The following is a 16,248-nucleotide window of genomic DNA, read 5'->3' on the forward strand; positions in this document are numbered from 1 at the left end:
ACAAACTACAGACACAACACAACTTTAAAATGACATGAAATAACCACAAAAAGACTTCAAAGCTGGAGAGGTCGTGGGGCCCTTTCTCTCCATTAATCCCCCAAAACAGACGCCTGTACAGTGATTGCTCTCGAAAAGCAAATGAAGGTTTGTAACAGAGGAGTCCCCCCCACCAGATTCTCACACTGAATAACGTTCACAGCAGATTTTTTTGAACCACAGATTAAACAAGGCCTCTCTGGGGGCTCAAAACCCGCGAGACCTCCAGTGTTTCTCAGTAAACCCATGTTTGTCTGATCACAGCCATCTGACTGCTGCTGCTCAATAACACACACACACACACACACACACACACACACACACACACACACACACACACACACACACACACACACACACACACACACATAGCCATAGAAGGAGAAGGAAGAGGCGGTTGAGCATCTCGCAAAAGCATCCCTTCTGGAGCTTTCTGAGGGGGAGGGGAGCCACAGGAAAACGATTTTTCACGTGGTGGGGAGTCCTGGCTCCAATACTTTTTTTTAATATACTGTGGGATTTGCCTGAGGCCTATAAGCTCTAACATGTGAAATGTGGAAATGAGCACATCAAATCTGGGTGGGAAACACATCTTCTCCACCATTTGCATCGACACAAAGCTTCTTCCATGATTTGCAGTCTGAGAGGAGGAGCAGAGACCCCCCACTACAGTCCATTACTCTCATTTAGGTATTAAGAAATAGGTAGCCAAGTGTGTGCTGTTAAAGATGGATGCGGCACATTTAGCACAGTTTAGATGTATAAACCGTTAGAAAATATGTTCCTATATTGATGCATCCCACTGTAATGTGAACTTCCAGCTGTATAGAGGAAAAGTACAATAAAAACATGTTTTAAAGTATATCCAATAAGTACAATATATCTGAATAGAAGAAAGGGAGTCAATCTATCAATCTTTCTATCTATCTGTGTATGTATCTATGTATTTATGTATCTATGTATCTATGCATTTATGTATCTATGCATTTATGTATCTATGCATTTATGTATCTATGTATCTGTATTTATGGATCTATGTTTATGTATCTATGTATTTAACGTATCTATCTATCTATCCATCTCTCTCTCTCTCTCTCTCTCTCTCTCTCTCTCTCTCTCTCTCTCTCTCTCTCTACCTACCTACTGTACCTACTCTACCTACCTATCTATCTATCCCACTGTGAAGCACTTAAAAGACACACCTTGTGTATAACCGGCACATGAAACACGAGACACACACCGCATTGCAGCTCAGCCCGAGCCAAGCACTACATGCTCAGCTAGTGACACAACCTACCTTCTGGTGTGTGTGTGTGTGTGTGTGTGTGTGTGTGTGTGTGTGTGTGTGTGTGTGTGTGTGTGTGTGTGTGTGTGTGCATGTGCGTGCGTGTGTGTGTGTGTGTGTGTGTGTGTGTGTGTGTGTGTGTGTGTGTGTGTGTGTGTGTGTGTGTCTGTCTGTCTGCCTGCCTGTCTGTCTGTCTGTTGACTGTTGGTGTGTGTATAGAAATGTTATTGACAGAGTTGTGTCAGTAAGTGCGTTGTTTGTGTCGGGGTCACGGGCCTCCCCTGTCAGATTAGTCAAATCCTGCAGCTTATCTGAGACCTGCACACACTTTACTCTGACCTATGCCTACTGACTGTCCTGACATGTCATGCACACACACACACACACACACACACACACACACACACACACACACACACACACACACACACACACACACACACACACACACACACACACACACAGAGAATGCAGTGTGCCATGGGAACACTAACAAAACACTTGAGTTTGTGCGGAGAGATTTAACCTCTTATAATCAGAATCAGAAATACTTTCTTCATGACAAAAGGGAACTGATAGTTTAAGTTTATTTTGCGTTTATTTGCACAATTTCAACACAAACATCACAAAGATGATAAATCCACATAAATAATAATTGACCTTTCACAATGTTTAGCATTTATATGTTTGTTAAAGAGGCCCTATACTGCTTGTGTGTGTTTTCCCTTCCCTGTAGTGTGTTCTAGGTTTTAGTGCATGTAAATGGTCTGCAAAGGCTAAAACCCCTGTGTTCCCTCCAGAGGAAGTCTCTCTCCATTGCAGATTTGCAAATTATTGTCGATTGTGGTTGCATGTCATAGCATACGATTTCTTTACCTATTCAAAATATTTTTGGTCAATATATTGGGGGGGGCAGGAGACATTGTTGCATATCTGCATACTGGGGGAAATGTTTCCTTCTCAAAATACAATATATCATAATTGCGGCCTTACTTTAATAGAAATCCTGCAGTAGCTATAAGAACAATGCTGCACAAGAGGCTGAATGACAACATGATCCTCCTCCATCAGCTGACAGCATAAAGAGATATTTGAATGTGTGTGTATATATGCTTTGTGTGTGTGTGTGTGTGTGTGTGTGTGTGTGTGTGTGTGTGTGTGTGTGTGTGTGTGTGCGTGTGTGTGTGTGTGTGTGTGTGTGTGTGTGTGTGTGTGTGTGTGTGTGTGTGTGTGTGTGCGAGAGTGTGTATAATGCAAACAGATGGAGGAGATCGTCGGCATGCTGCAAAGAGGGATCCCGTGGGATGGGAGTGAAGAGTTCACATCACACAAGATCACTGCAACCAAGAAAGAACAAAGCGAGGCAGCTGAGTGGCCGCTACGTGACACAGACTGAAGATCTTCACAGCAAGCAGAACACCTGGCATATCAAAGCTACAAAGGGAAGCAGGTTTCAAAGGAGAGGGGGTTTGTATAGGGAGATCCGGACATTTCTGAGTTAAAAGGTATCATTATATTTGAAAGAACGGAAATAAGGACTCTCAAGGACTAGACATTATGATACACAAAACAATGTTTTCCTTTCAGTAACTGAATATGGGTATACAAACTGCATGATGAGAGGTGCAGCACACTGACTGAAAGGTATCTAAAGCCCCTTACCCACCGGAGAAAAAACAGTAACATCTGGACTTTGTCTTAAGTGGGCAATGTTGAAATCCCTATTCAGTGGGACGAACGTGGCAGTGATGGGAATTTTCTCTTTTATATAGTTGGTAACTCGTGACTGTGAGATGGTTAACATTTAGAGCAAATCATGCATATACATCTCCCACTAAGTTCATTTTCTGCAATCTCAGTGTGTGAATGTAGGAAAGATATGTGGCTAGTGAAAAAATGGGTCCAAAATAGCAAACACGTCTACTAGCAATTGGAAGGACTCTATCTCTTGCACTTAATGTCGTTGCTGCTATATTGTACTGCCATGTGGTAAATACGTGTGTGTGCTGCTCTTGCTCTTTTGCATATCATGTATTTATTTTTTGCTATGTCTACAAATGTCATGTTCTTATATGCTGTATGTCAGGGACTACGGATGGAAATGAGCTCAAAGCAAAACTCCGCTTGAAGCATTATTTGTCTAAAGTGTTCATTAATGTGCATTGTCCCTATTCAAATAAACGATTAAATGAAAATGAAATCACCTACAACGGCAGATTTCCCAATATTTACAAAACCTGTATATACACAATAGCTTTTTGTCTGCCAGCTCAAGTGTACAAACAGTGTATTCTATAAGGAGAAACCACAGTGAGTTGGGTGTGGGTTGTTCTGGTGCAGCAGCAGAAAGGTGAGAGAAGCAGGCTGATGGAGGGTTAGGGTCTCTATGTTTAAATCCCTCTTGTTGAGGCGACCAAGCACCCAGGATGTGAGCTGAGCATTGAAGCAACATTTTCTAGTGGCCAAACGGTGATACTGCAACTTCCGGGTCAGTCTTTGACATAATTTGGCCCAAAAATACCGTTTCTCAATTAAATAAGGCAACAGTAAGGCAAGTGGCCCTATTTTGCTCATTTTCAGGTTCATATCTGTTTGTTGTGTTTCTACTGTGACATGTCTCCAGGCTTTAATGTTCACAAAGCTCTTTATTTCTCTCATACTGCCTGTGCTGCAGCACCTCTTTTCATCCTCTGTCTGAAACCAGAGCCCAGTCTGCTCTGATTGGTTATCAGGCAGACTCTGTTGTGATTGGTCAACTGCTTAGAGATGTCCCGCCCCTTTAGCCTATCACGTACAATGTGTTGGAGCGCTAGCCAATAGAAGCACAAGTGTTACATAGTGATGTCAGTGTGTTACAGAAGTAAATAAGGAGTCCAATGGAGACGTTCCAGGCAGGGGGGGGGGACTTTAGGATTTTAGCCTTTCATACCATTTACATGCACAAAAACATATAACACATTACAGGAAAGGGATAATAATAGGGCCTCTTTAACTTGCCAGGTCGAAGTCGAACATGTATTAATTAAGCCCTTATTTAAATCATTGGGGCCCGAGAGTTTTAAAATGCTTTATGGTTTATAGCATCCTTTTCTGAGTCACTTTGGATCAAAGCGTCAGCGAAAGGAAAAACAATATAATGGTAAAATAAGCAGGCATTGGCACACATGTTGTTAACTTGTGTTTTCCCCACAATAATATGTCACAAACTCTGCTTTTAAAATGGTTTACTACCTTGCATCTATCGAAGGGTCTTTGTGGGGTTTCTCTCATGAGAATAAACAAGATGTATAATATGTTGGTAGAGGTTTGTCTTTCCCTTCTCCCATTATTTGCATTGACACAAAGCTCTCTCTCTCTGTCTCTGCTTGAAGAACAGCGCCCTCTAGCTTTTTTTTGTTGAAACCAAAAAGTAATTCCGGAATAATCCAACCAGTGGCACCGTATGCAAAATAATGTGGAGACTGCTCACAGCTGCCACCTGTGGTCCTGTTTGTTTATAAGCATTACACTATTATCATGATCCTGTTGATGCAGAAACATGCATATATACCGGTATATTAAACTGAATGCTATTTTATTCATTTGTACTATAAATACTGAGCTTTTGAATTCCCCCAAGGGCTCGTTGAAGTGTTATCTTTACCTAATCAGAATCCTCAATTTAACTAAAGCTTTAAATCATCAGAAATCTGGTAGTTCTGTCTATCTGTCATTACCTTGCTGAGTCACACACACACACACACACACACACACACACACACACACACACACACACACACACACACACACACACACACACACACACACCCACACACACACACACACACACACACACACACACACACACACACAGAGAGACACACACACACACACACACACACACACACACACACACACACACACACACACACACACACACACACACACACACACACACACCACACCCACCCCCCACACACACACACACACCCACCCACCCACACACACACACACACCCACCCACCCACACACACACACACACACACACACACACACACACACACACACCCACCCACACACACACACACACCACACACACACACACACACACACACACACACACACACACACAGAGAGAGAGACACACACACTCACACACACACACACACACACACACACACACACACACACACACACACACGCACACACACACACACACACACACACACACACACACACACACACACACACCCACACACACACACACAGAGAGACACACACACACACACTCACACACACACACACACACACACACACACACACACACACACACACACACACACACACACACACACACTCACACACACACTCACACACACACACACACACCACACACACACACACATGCCTGCAGCCTAATATCCTTGAAACTGTAACTGACTGATTTTCCATTGATTATTTTCTCTCTTGAATAGTTTAAATTGAATTAAAACCTGTTTTGTATTCGATAGGGACTATATGAGTTTACATAATTCACGCACTCAACATTAATATGATGTACAGAGATGTTAAAGCTGTAACCATTTTGTATTGTTGTCATATGGTTTTACATGTGCAGTGTTAAAAAGTGATCTAAAAACTGTGAGATAATAGTGAAAAATGTCTCAGTTTCTCAAAGTCCAACGAAATATGTCTTAAGAAGTGTTGTTTTGTCAATCCCCAATTCTGTTAACTTTCATGTTTAATAAAACAGAGAACATCTGAAAATTCTCACATCTTAGAGGCTGAAAACTGCATTGTCTGAAATGTTTGATACAAAATTACCAATTTTCCGTTGATAAACCAGACATCACAGTTAATAATAATAATGATAGCTTATAAAAAACAGTCAGACAGTTCTACTTCACTGCATGATTGCATGTCCACATTATATCCAGTCATTTCAGAATAGTATCACTGCAGGGCTGTTGCATTCGACCGTGTTTTTTTTGTCTGGGTGTTCCTAATAGACTTGCTGATGAGTCTAAATGCAAATGAAAGCAGTGACTTGGATTTAAAGATGGAAGAACTGGAGCTGTAAGGATGTGGATTTTGTTTCCTGATGCTTCAACCCCCTCTAGTGGTTAATGTGTGGAAGTAAAACTATTAAAAAAACTCCTTCAAATCTAATCTGCTGTATTGACATTGTTTACATTGCTTACAAAGTACCAAAACAAATATTTGTATGATATGTAATGACATTATTCAAATAGTACATTTCACAATCTTTTATAAGGATATCATCTACAGATTGGACCACCATGACAACACTCAATGAAGTGTTGAAAGATAAGAATTCAAGACTGATTATATAACATTAGGGATAATTTATTGTTGGTATTACATATGTTCTGTATTGTTATGCTTCAATATACAAATGAGCCATTATCTAATATGTTGGTACATTTAAGATAAATCTGCAGAGGCAAATAGACACCGTTAGTAAAATAAAGACCGAAATGAATATTTGGGATGTTCTTGCCTTTAGATTCTCCCAATAAGTCCAAGTACAGAGGGTGACTTGTGAAAAAACACATTTCCACCAAAAAAGCGTTTTCTACAGTTAAAATGGCTTGTGATTTTTCTCTTTCCTTCAGTCCGATTGCAGAGGAATAGTCAGAGCTGGTCCGGTGAGATTTCGGATGACTTGGCAGCAGCCGGCTGTGCTGCACACTTTCATTGTTTTGCAGACTGTCAGTGTGAACAGCATAGAGGCGCTGTGTGTGGTGCTTAGAGGTGGGAGGCTGCAGTCCTGTGTGTGTGTGTGTGTGTGTGTGTGTGTGTGTGTGTGTGTGTGTGTGTGTGTGTGTGTGTGTGTGTGTGTGTGTGTGTGTGTGTGTGGGGTGTGGTCCGGCCTGCATCAGGACCAAGGCCAGCGACAGCTCTGCAGCACTCAAACAGCACAGAGTTTTTTCCTTTTTTTACCAACGTATGATGATGTTTCACTCTGTGTACATACATATACATTTGAAACATATTATATAGTAACTTAATTCCTCTTAATGTGGCATCAAACTTGGCATTAGACCTGATTCTAATTATGATAATAAAATATAGGTGTTATCATGTCAATGCAGCGAGAAGGATGTCATGTATACAAATAACACACATTTTAAGAGAATATAGTTCAAGTATTGAAAGTTAATGGAGGCTGTTTGTGGTTGTAAAGACTTAAAATGAGCACTGCAGTGTTAATGCATGGACAAAGAAACCCTAACGTTATTGTTTTCATACATGTGTTTGTGTAATCTGACGATGACAAACTATAGGTCACAATTAAGACCCCTTGCATTTATACCAATTCGTCCCTGATGTGTCCACGTTGTGAGGATGAGGGAGTGAAGAACAAGCAGGTAATGAGTCTCATCCCGTATTCAGATATTGCGGAGGTCTGGGAGGATGCAGACTGCAGCAGCAACACGCACACAGCTTTACGCATCGAGCATTTGCCATTCTGCTGGGACAGCAAAGAAAAAACTGCAATGACAGTGGACAGCATGGTCTGAAGTAACATGAGACAGTCCGGTGGAATCATACTGTGCCAATTACATAATGTATCATAATGTTAATGACTTATTACAAGTGGTATAAGCTCTGAGGTCCAAGCCTTCATATTCAAAACTTCATTTATAGTGATTGTGTGTTGATGCATGAGCTATGGCAAAAAAGAGGAGCTGCATGAGTGACTTCGTGTCTCCCCAGAGGGTGGAGGCTTTCTGCTAAAGCTTGCAGGTTTCCCCTCATCTCCTGTTGCTCTGCGTCAAATGATGCGCCGGCGCCTTCACTATAAAAGCACCTGCCCCGCCGGACTTCACTCGCATCTCACTTTCCTCCCACACACTCCTCAACTCCACTCTCTCTCTCTTTCACCAGCAGTTGAGCCGGACACCATTAAGTCAACATGAGTTACTCCAACGACTTCCACAGCAGCAGCTCCTATCGGAAGATCTTCGGAGATGCACCCCGCTCCGGACGCGTCGGTCTGGGCAGCAGCAGCAGCCCGTCCCGCATGCACTCCTCCTCCTCCGCAGGGTACCGCAGCAGCAGCGGGCCCCGCACCTACGGTTCCCCCAACATGGTGTCCTCCTCCAGCTACCGCAGGACAGGAGCTGCTCCCGGCCGGGTCTTCTCCTCCATGCAGGACTCTTCCATGGACCTGGCACAGTCCACCGCGGTCACCAACGAGCTGAAGATCGTGCGCACCAACGAGAAGGAACAGCTGCAGGGACTCAACGACCGCTTCGTGTCCTTCATCGAGAAGGTGCACAGCCTGGAGCAGCAGAACAAGGTGCTCGAGGCGGAGGTCACCATGCTGCGGCAGCGCCACAACGAGCCGTCCCGCCTGCACGAGCTCTACGAGCAGGAGATCCGTGAGCTGAGGGCGCGCGTGGACGAGATGACCCACGAGAAGAGCCAGATGCACGTGGAGTGCGAGCAGATGAACGACAATCTGGATCGGGTGAGGGAGAAGCTGGATGAGGAGACGAAGCTCCGCGAGGAGGCGGAGAACACCCTGAAGGGATACCGGAAGGACGTGGACGACGCCACCATCTCGCGCCTGGAGCTGGAGAAAAGAGTGGAGTCACTGCTGGATGAGATCTCGTTCCTCAGGAGGGTGCACGAAGAGGAGCTTCTGGAGCTGCAGGCATCTCTGCAGGCCACTCAGGTACCCCCCCACACACACGCACACACTCACACACACTGCATTCAAGTGCAGGTATAGGTGGTGCTTTAGGTCAGATTCATTCGTTTTCAATGTCACACGGCTGGCAACTTTTAAACTGTAAACTTCATGGGAGGTAATTAGACGTTTTCCATAATAACACTGTATGATATATAAGAAATCACATCTTATTTCTTTAATATATCTACAGGAAACTGTTCAACTTTAAGAGGTTATTGAATGTTTTATTCGATTCCTTTGATAAAGCTGCAAAACGTCACTGCATAAAAAGATTGATCTGTTAGAAATAACCTTGTAGTGTAAGTCAAATACGCAGTGCAAAAATACAACTTCTTACTGTTTAAATATGAGCAAGTGTCGCATAAATTCAACAACCTGCTACCAAAACGTGTTATTTTAAGCTGTTAAAATGCAAAAGTGACTCCCATACACCTTATACCGTAGCAATATAGAGGTTAAGTATATTTCCCAAGGACATGTTGACACATTGAGTGGGTGGGCTGGGGATCGAACCGGTGACCTTCTGATTGGCAAACGCCCACCCAGTCCAATAGAAGTCTGTTTATATGTATTCACGACTTACTCCATATTGCGCACTCTGTAATTGATGGCACTGCAGTTCCATTTTAACACCACGAGCCCCCCCTCCCTCTCTGAACTTTAAGATGTCTTAATGCCGGTTTGTAGCCAGAAACTATAAAACGGCTCCCTGTTGCGATATTATGTAAGTAGCATGTTGCAAATGTAAAGAAAGATCCTTGTAATCTTTGAGTAAGCTTCGGTAAGATAGTTGCTAACTAATATTTTGGGCGTAATAATGGCGATTTGCTTTAGAGGAGGGGAGGAAAATGGGGTGGAGGGGGAGGGAGGGATAAAAATGCGGGGGAAAAGCGCATTATCCAGGGGTGTGGTCGTCCCAAGGGGGCCCCAGCATGCAGGACCCCCACCAGCAGTTGTTTGTGTGACACATTTTCAGCAACACAGTGAAAATAATGTTTGATAAACAACAGTTTAGAATAGCTTGATCTTGAAGTTGTACTAATTACAAAACCATCAATAACATCCTTTTTGGAAAGGAGCTGTTATGTAATATATCATGGTGCAGGTGTAAAGACACTGAAGTGAATGAGGGCAGCAGCTTTTACTGCAACTTTAAGCATTAATCGATTCCTTGCATGAGCAGTGCAGATGCCTGCTGGGTAGATTTCTCCAGGGTTTCTCTTCCTGCCTGCAGGGAATTTTACTGCCATGTAAGCTGACGGCACGGTTTTCTCCTGCAGAGAAGCCCGAGTCAGTAGTCCATTCATCAGTCCTGCAGCATCAACACACACCTTATACATTTATGTACATGTCACCAGAGAGGAGTGTGCGCTGAGCACTTTTCTGCAGACGGTCATACATCATTTTAACACATAAAATGCTTGATTATTTCTGAAATTGCACATTATAACAGATTCAGATTACTTGTATTGCTCATTAGATTTGCATTTGTTCACATAAACACACAACATAATGTATCTTTCAATCCCAAAGTGGAAGTAATAAAAAATGCTGAATGGATCATTCTTCCTCTGGCACAGAAGTTCATCAACATCACAACAGTGCCTGATTGTTTAGCAACAAATAACATCACTGTTTTTATCACGCTACTTTTATTTGACATCCTAGAGAAAAGTCTAGCAAACCAGTGTGTTACAGTTTCTTCATAAAACAGTTACAAAAAAGTCAAGTTCCCAATTTATAAAGAAACAAATCTATAGGCAATCAGTACAAGTGTCCTCACTGTTTTATACTGTATCTATTTCTTGGACAACAAATGATATTTGACTTATATCACAAAGTCTGCTAATATATGGTTTTGATTTAATTCAGGGGCCTGAGATAGATGTATCATCATATTAAACACAATCAGTTATCTTTTATCAACTCCTAAAAATAAATTGAAATACGATTTATGTTGACAGTTTTATAGCTGGGCTCTTCCAGACATTTTAATGAAAAAAAACAATATTCTCTCTCTTTTTGTCCTGATCCATTTCTATAAAAACCTGTCTGAAAATGAGCTGATCAGATTTTGGCCACTTTATGATGTTGTAACGATTTATTGTCTTGTGTAACCATTAGCCAATCGCCAACCAAGGTAACCCCCCCCCCACCTTATCACCTGAATCTCCTCCTAGAGCACCAGCAAATATCTCTCAGAGGGGCGTGGGGAGGGGCTCCTTGTTTTCATCTAAAGTAACAGACAGAGAATCAGCACTTTGGAAACAGGGCTGAAACAGAGGGGATTATGGGATGCTGCAATGATCTGTCAGGTGTTTGGAGCCAAACACTTCAGAGACATGTTCGTATATATCTGAGATCTATAATATATTGATGAAAAACAGTGTAATAGGGGACCTTTAAATAAACCCCTCTGTCCTTCACAGGTGTCGGTGGAGATGGACATGAAGCAGCCGGACCTGACGGCGGCGCTGAAGGACATCCGGGCTCAGTACGAGACTCTGTCGGCCAGGAACACGGCCCAGTCTGAGGACTGGTACCGCTCCAAATTCAACAGCGTGACGGAGGCGGCTGCTCGCAACCAGGAGGCTGTGAAGCACTCCAAGGAGGAGCTGAGCGAGTACCGCAGGCAGGTGCAGGCCCGCACCCTGGAGATCGAGGCCCTCAGGGGCCACAACGAGGCCCTGGAGAGGCAGATCGCCGAGATGGAAGACCGCCACAACAACGAGATGGGAGATATGCAGGTACGTTTAAAAGTGTTTTACCCATTTGGATAGTTTGTATTTGTCCAGGCGAGGGAGATATGGCGAAATATGAGGCATAAAGGTTCACTTATGAAGAAAATGGCATTTAAAAACAGTCATTAAAAAGCAAAGATAATAAAATAAAGATAAATACACTTTATCACCTTTCATACTAGAAATTCTGCACACTTTTCTTTTAAAAATAATGCATGGAATCTGACGGAAAATGAATACTAAATAATACAAATATTAAAACCATATTTGTAGCAGGCATATACACATCAATAAAAACTGCTGCAGCATCAAAAGGATTTGGTTCTTCTATTAATTTATATTTCATTGTCTGCATCAGAAGGCTCAAAGTAGGATATACTGTAAGAGACAGATAACACATGTGGTCTTTTATCACAAACTGATGTGCATCGAGTCTCAAGGACACGGTGGACTGAGTGTCTGACGGTGTGTGTGTGTGTGTGTGTGTGTGTGTGTGTGTGTAGGACACCATCCAGCAGCTGGAGTCCGCCCTGCGCAGCACCAAGGGAGAGATGTCCCGTCACCTGCGTGAGTACCAGGACCTGCTGAACGTGAAGATGGCCCTGGACATCGAGATCGCTGCCTACAGGTCAGTGTTTAAACTAGCCTGAGGAGCTCTGATGTGTTTCGAAGCTTCATCAACAGTTTTCTACGATTATAGAATTAGATTTCAGTGATGGCTTAGTAGCAGGATACAGACTTGTGTGATTCAACCATTTCCAAAAACCCCATATTGTGTAAACTCCATTGTCACAATGTATTGAACAAAGATAAATGTGATCACACCGTACAAAAGTAGAATATCTCACATAAAATTCTGCTTTACGGCTTTCAATAAAAAAAAATTCAATACACAGATCAGCTGCTCTCTGTGGCTGCACACAACAGGGGATTTAATTAAAACAGACTAACTCATTTAATCTCATTATTCACTGGTTGAAGACATCATAAAATCAGAGTAGACATTCAAAGCCTCCTTTAAACACGTGCATAGGGACTCTGATTGTTACAGAAATGATCCTTGCTGCGTGTCTCTCATTTCCACAATTCCCAGTAAACTATCAACAAAATAAATGTATGCTGTAATCGGATAGATGAAGTGAAACCTTACAATAATATATCTGGGATTGTGTTTCAGGAAAATAAACCAAAACAGACATCCGAGGTGTTGCCACTGATACTGCGGTGACATTTGATCCCTCAGGATCGACACAGTGAGATAATTATAGCAACGACACCAGAGGTCAACATCATCTCTTGTCGCCTGTCTATCTGTTGTTTGTATTTTAAGAAATGATACAGTAACAGGGCGTACACAAAACTAACAAAAAACAGTTTAAAGTACAATACAAAAAATAACAATTACATATCAGACGCAAAAATATGTTGAAAATTAATTTATATTTTATTATTTATTATTCATACATTAAGTGTAATATCTAACCAGAGGGCGAGGATCAAGATATGACGGTTATTTCAAATGTATTTACTTATATTTTCCATTCCATGTATTTTATTTTGCAAACCTAACATTTTGAGATTATGCTTTATTGTCATATGCACAAAGCTACAGTGTAGAAATTGCAAGGAAATTCTTCTGACCTGAAACAGTCCGACATATATAATAAAATACAAAAATACAAAATAAAATATAGTGCAAGAAGTCTATATACATGTCATTAGAATATATGATATGTACAAGAACATAATTTGAAATTAAATAATGTACATTAAGACCATTTTTGATATATTCTTGTGTTTTTCAAACTAAAAGTATGAATTGTTTTTTGTTCTGTCCGTACAGGAAGCTTCTGGAAGGTGAAGAGTGCCGCCTCAGCACTGTGAGCGGCGCCATGGTTCAGTCCGGATACCCCGGCTTCTCCTACATGTCGGCCCGAAGCTACAACCTCGGATCCTACAGGAAGTCTGAAGCCAAGCCCGAGGAGGAGGAAGAGGAGGAGGCTGAAGATGAAGAGGAGGAGGCAGAGGCAGAGGGAGAGGGAGAGGGAGAGGAGGGAGACGAGAACGAAGAGGAGGCAGAGGAGGGAGATGATGCTGAGGGAGAAGATGAGGAAGAAGATGATGAGGATGACAAGCAGAAGGAAAAGGAAAAGAAGAAGGAGGAGGGCCCCACCAACAAGACCACCAAGAGCTAAACTGCTAAATCTTCATCATTCCCAAAAACACATCACACTCCTTATCACGCTCCAAACGCATCACGCCCTCCTAGTTTAACTGTCTCTGTTTGCTCTGTAATTCAGACATAAGTAGTACAAAAGCTATTAGATTGAGAACAAGTATTTCAAATGGCAGAAGAGGGTCATCATGATTGTTTAAGCTAGCATGATGCTACAATGGTTTTTCCTCCACGATGATTATTTACAGTAAGAGCAATCAAAAAACCTTCTCGAGTCAGCACACAGACTTTGAGACAAACGCACAGCCAGTCCAACTTTTACGGTGCTATTTAATTTTTACATATAAAAGTTCGGCAGTACTGAAAGTAAAAGATTGTATCACAGCTCTACCAGCTCATTCTTGAATGTTGGGAAGCAAAAAAGAAAAACGCTTCTGCACATAAACACAGCAAGATACATGCTTTCACTCACCAGTTACCATTAAAGCCTTTTATTTAATTCACGGCAGTGTCACAGCACGGCAATAACGGCAAATCGGAGCTCAGAAAAACTGTATATATACGAATGTGTTGTAAGAGGTTGGAGGGTATTTCCTTCAGCTTCTCCACCAGGGAATGTAGAGTTTAAATTGACGCTATATAAATATATATATTTTTGATTCTTTGATTGATTCATTTGTCAATTAGCCCCCTGTCAGAGTATTAATATTTATCTCCAAGACCTTTTTTCGTTCTCCTCGTGAACAGTGCTTTTGTTTAATTTTGCTAGATAAATGAACGTAGGTAGATGTGAGGCTGCGGGTGTCGGACAGCTGAAGGTGACACTGAAAGCCCTCAGTGAAGTAGCAGATGTCGCCGGGTAAAGAGTAGCATTTAAGGGCTATTTTCACCTTAACCCCTTCCTTATCACTTTGCTGTAAACTACTTAATTTCTCCTTTTCCTCTGCTTTCTTTTTTGACAAATGAATCAACCAACGGGCATGAATGCATGGCCTGACTCTTCGAGCTTGAATATCTGCTGGATGGGATAGATGTTTTGCTTGTTGTGTGTTCAATTAAAAAAAAAACTTGCCTTAACCATGTCTGAAAGTGAAAATAAAACATGTTTTCCCCTTCTTCATCTCAATTGTTTCTGGGGAGGCTGAGGAGTGCTGGCTCTCCAGACCTCTGCTATACAACTGTGACTTACATGCTGCTATCTCATGCAGTGATATTCCTTTCAAAGCCAAATAAAGACATTTATTAACCAAATATTCACCACATCTCTGTGTCTTTATTCATCATATGAAGGATTTGTAAAGAGTACTTCAAGTGCTGCAATGTATATAAGAAATACACAAGACATGTTTTTTAAATATTATAAATCCTCCCTAGTTTTTAATGTTTGAATGCATTTTATAAGACAAATATGTACAATCTACCCTGAATATATATATTGTTTATAAAAATACAATATTAAGGTTGACATATAAAAGGTTTGAATGGATTTACAATCATTGTGTTACATGACACAGAAGTTATTGAAGAGAAGATCTCCATTAAAACTGTGCTAATGGTTGCAAAGTAATATTAATATATGAATAGGTGAAATAAGATGTAAGAGAAAGAGGTGAGCTCCTACTTTTTCAGTGTAGAAATGTAATTTGAATTGTTTGGAGTCATTAGGTCAAATGATACGGAAGCTATTTAAAATATCCAAGAGCTTTCTATTAAAGAACAAGGTCTAAAATCCCCGAATAACAGGATTGTCATATTTCTCCAGTGTAAATAAAATCTGCAGATTGAAAGTCAATAAGCCCTTTCACATGAAAAGGAAGCCATTTAAAAACTGAAACAATTTTCTATTAAAATATTTATGTAAAATCAATTCATGAATCAACAGTAATAATGCATTTTATTTATATAGTGCTTTTCACAACTCAAAGACGCTTTACAGTATGAGGGAGGGTAGGCAAATAAGGACAGGCAAACAAGTAAGTATAGTAAAATACAAAATAAATAAAAAGGCAGTAGTCAACATAGTAGTTAGTTACCCTAACCCTAAGACACATTTATTATAATTGTTAAAGCATAGTTTACATTAAATTGGGCAAATTTGAATGGAGGTAATGAAAATATCATTGTTGTTTTGTCATTCAAGTTGTCATCTGGTCCGTTAGTAAAACCCTGATGTTAAGAGAGGGATGTGAGATAACCATCGTCTGATTGCTGAAAGTGGAAGACCGAGTGAATGACCATCGAATATTCAACCAAAACTAACTATCCGCCGTTTCAGCTGTCCCAAAAACTCAACAGACGTCTTCAT

General features: G+C 41.4%; 1 protein-coding gene across 1 annotated transcript; it reads left to right on the top strand.

Annotated features, from left to right (window-relative positions):
• The first annotated feature begins 8,140 nt into the window (after nt 1–8,140).
• On the top strand, nt 8,141–15,196 carry zgc:65851 (uncharacterized protein LOC321113 homolog). The gene is made up of 4 exons (XM_034226943.1): nt 8,141–9,008; nt 11,456–11,773; nt 12,271–12,395; nt 13,611–15,196. The coding sequence occupies exons 1-4, from the start codon at nt 8,244–8,246 to the stop codon at nt 13,960–13,962; spliced, it is 1,560 nt and encodes a 519-aa protein (XP_034082834.1). The 5' UTR covers nt 8,141–8,243; the 3' UTR covers nt 13,963–15,196.
• The last annotated feature ends 1,052 nt before the right edge of the window (nt 15,197–16,248 follow it).

This window comes from Gymnodraco acuticeps, unplaced genomic scaffold (genome assembly GCF_902827175.1).
Source record: "Gymnodraco acuticeps unplaced genomic scaffold, fGymAcu1.1, whole genome shotgun sequence".
Taxonomy (NCBI): Eukaryota; Metazoa; Chordata; class Actinopteri; order Perciformes; family Bathydraconidae; genus Gymnodraco; species Gymnodraco acuticeps.

What these genes read in the sequence shown, in the direction of transcription:
- zgc:65851 (XM_034226943.1), top strand. Translation starts at nt 8,244, where the DNA reads ATGAGTTACTCCAACGACTTCCACAGCAGCAGCTCCTATCGGAAGATC. An exon ending in CATCTCTGCAGGCCACTCAG is followed by an intron (nt 9,009 to 11,455) that starts GTACCCCCCCAC and finishes TGTCCTTCACAG; the next exon opens with GTGTCGGTGGAGATGGACAT. An exon ending in ACGAGATGGGAGATATGCAG is followed by an intron (nt 11,774 to 12,270) that starts GTACGTTTAAAA and finishes GTGTGTGTGTAG; the next exon opens with GACACCATCCAGCAGCTGGA.